The sequence below is a fragment of the Cebus imitator genome, unplaced genomic scaffold, assembly GCF_001604975.1.
Source record: "Cebus imitator isolate Cc_AM_T3 unplaced genomic scaffold, Cebus_imitator-1.0 Scaffold215, whole genome shotgun sequence".
NCBI classification, from domain to species: Eukaryota; Metazoa; Chordata; class Mammalia; order Primates; family Cebidae; genus Cebus; species Cebus imitator.
In genome coordinates this window covers 3,480,866-3,483,484 of record NW_016107530.1, presented here as the reverse complement: position 1 = coordinate 3,483,484, position 2,619 = coordinate 3,480,866, and the positions used below count along the sequence as shown (strand labels likewise).

Here is a 2,619-nt window from a genome sequence, read left to right as displayed (position 1 = left end):
CCCAGCTAATTTTGTATTTTTAGTAGAGACGGGGTTTCTCCATCTTGGTCAGGCTGGTCTGAAACTCCTGAGCTCTGGTAATCTGCCCATCTCGGCGTCCCAAATTGCTGGGACTGCAGGAGTGAGCCACAGCACCTGGCCCCTGAATGAAAAATTCAGGATTTTTAATGTTTTTTAATTTTTAATTTTTCCCTAACCCAGAATGCTTTTCTCCTAGATACCAGTATGGCCTTCTGGTCACTTTTTAAATGTCACCTTATCCGAGAGGCCTTATCTCACTATTCTCTTTTGTCACTCTCTAGGTGCTCATCCTGCTTGTTTTTCATATAATTTAATGTTGATTTGGTCATTTCTTTTCTTAAAAACCAGGCAGCTTCAGAACCAGAATAGGTTAACAAGAGACTTCATGATTTGGTTATTTACTTCACCAGCTGGATGATAGGAGGGGTTTTTATAGCTTTCTTCAGTGCTGTATCCGTAATGCCTAAAACAGGTCCTGGTACATTGCAGGCATTTGATTTAAAACTTATTGAGTAAATGAATAAGGTATACTTATCATCATGAAGATTAATGGTTGTCAGCTGGGCATGGTGGCTCACACCTGTAATCTCAGCACTTTGGAAGGCCAAGGCAGGTGGATCACCTGAGGTCAGGAGTTCAAGACCAGCCTGGCCAACATGGCAAACCCCATCTTTACTAAAAATACAAAAATTAGCTGGGCTTGGTGGCACAAGCCTGTTAACTCAGCTACTCAGGAGGCAGGGGTGGCAGTGAGCCAATGTCACACCACTGCACTTTAGTTTGAGTGACAGAGCAAGACTCCATTTTGGAAAAAAAAAAGATTAATGGTTGTGTTACAATGTTTGATAAGTGTACATAATCATTATATGTGGCAAGTTTTTATTTGATAAATTGCTGACTGTGCTAGCTTTATTATTTCTGTTGAAATTTGGCTGGGCTGATGTTGGTATCTTTTTATAGGTTTCATTGTTTGCGGAACTTTTCAATGAAATGCTTCAAAGAGATTTTGGTGTCCGTATATACAAATCATTACTGTCTCTTCCCGAGAAAGAGGACAAAAAAGAAAAGGATAAGAAAAGCAAAAAAGATGAGAGAAAAGATAAAAAAGAAGAAAGAGATGATGAAACTGATGAGCCAAAACCCAAACGGAGAAAATCAGGCGATGATAAAGATAAAAAAGAAGATAGAGATGAAAGGAAGGTCTGTAATAACCACCTGGTTTAGAAGTTTTCAATCACTCTTCTAGGTTACGAAAATTGATGTTGATTTCCATCAGAATATTAGATGTAAAAGCCAAACTGAAAGATTTTACTACATATATTAGAAATTCAGGCCTTGAGACCATCATGGCTATCACAGCAAAACCCCGTCTCCACTAAAAATACAAAAAATTAGTAGGATGTGGTGGTACATGCTTGTAGTCCCAGCTACTCAGGAGGCTGAGGCAGTAGAATCGCTTGAACCTGTGAGGTGATTCTCCTGCCTCAGCCTCCCAAGAGATTGCAGTGAGCCAAGATAGTGCCAAAACACTCCAGCCTGGGTGACATAGTGAGACTGTGTCTCAAAAAAAAAGAGAAATTCAGGTCTTCAAGTTAAGCCAATATGAGCATCTGCATTTTTTTTTTGTTTGTTTTTTTGTTTTTTTTTTTTGAGATGGAGTCTCTGTTGCCCAGGCTGGGGTGCAGTGTTGCGATCTCGGTTCACTGCAACCTCTGCCTCCCGGGTTCAAGCAATTCTCCTGCCTCAGCCTCCCAAGTAGCTGGGATTGCAGCAGCTGCAACAACACCCAACTAATTCTGTATTTTTAGTAGAGACAGGGTTACCTGTGTTAGTCAGGCTGGTCTCAAATTCCTGACCTTGTGATCTGACTGCCTTGGCCTCCCAAAGTGCTGGAATTACAGGCTTGAGCCACTGTACCCAGCCAACATGTTATTAAAAAATTTATTTTCCCAGCCTAATTATTATTATATATTTATAGCATGGGCACAGTGGCTTGCTTCTTTAATCCCAGCACACTGGGAGGCTGAGATAACCAGATTGAACCAAAACTCCAGTAGTTTGACACCATCCTGGACAACATGGTAAAACCCCCTCTCTACAAAAAATTAAAAAAATAGCTGGACATGGTGGCATGTGCCTGTGGTCCTGGCTACTTGGGAGGCTGAGGTATGAGGATTGCCTGAACCCAGGTGATGGAGACTGCGATAAGCCCAGATCATGCCACTGCACTCCAGCCTGAGCAACATAGAGTAAGACTGTGTCTCAGAAAAACACAAAAAAATTTAGTAATTTATGATGTAAAACTACTTTAAACAACTTCAATGGATTTTCTGTTTTTTGGTTTTAGCAATCTTGTGTTTGGTGAGATTTCTTGCTTAATTTAAAAGCATTTTAGCCGGGCGTGGTGGCTCACGCCTGTAATCCCAGCACTTTGGGAGGCCAAGGCGGGTGGATCACGAGGTCAAGAGATCGAGACCATCCTGGTCAACATGGTGAAACCCCGTCTCTACAAAAAATACAAAAAATTAGCTGGGCATGGTGGCGCGTGCCTGTAAGCCCAGCTACTCAGGAGGCTGAGGCAGGAGAATTGCCTGAACC

General features: G+C 41.8%; 1 protein-coding gene across 4 annotated transcripts in view; it reads left to right on the top strand.

The window, feature by feature from the left end:
- Nucleotides 1–2,619, top strand: part of CCAR1 (cell division cycle and apoptosis regulator 1) — an 86,309-nt gene that overhangs the window by 61,699 nt on the left and 21,991 nt on the right. For all 4 annotated transcript variants that reach the window (XM_017548943.2, XM_017548942.2, XM_037745864.1 and 1 more), the window contains one exon: nucleotides 982–1,221. In XM_017548943.2, coding sequence (XP_017404432.1) covers nucleotides 982–1,221 — 240 coding nt within the window. The remainder of the gene's footprint in view (nucleotides 1–981; nucleotides 1,222–2,619) is intronic.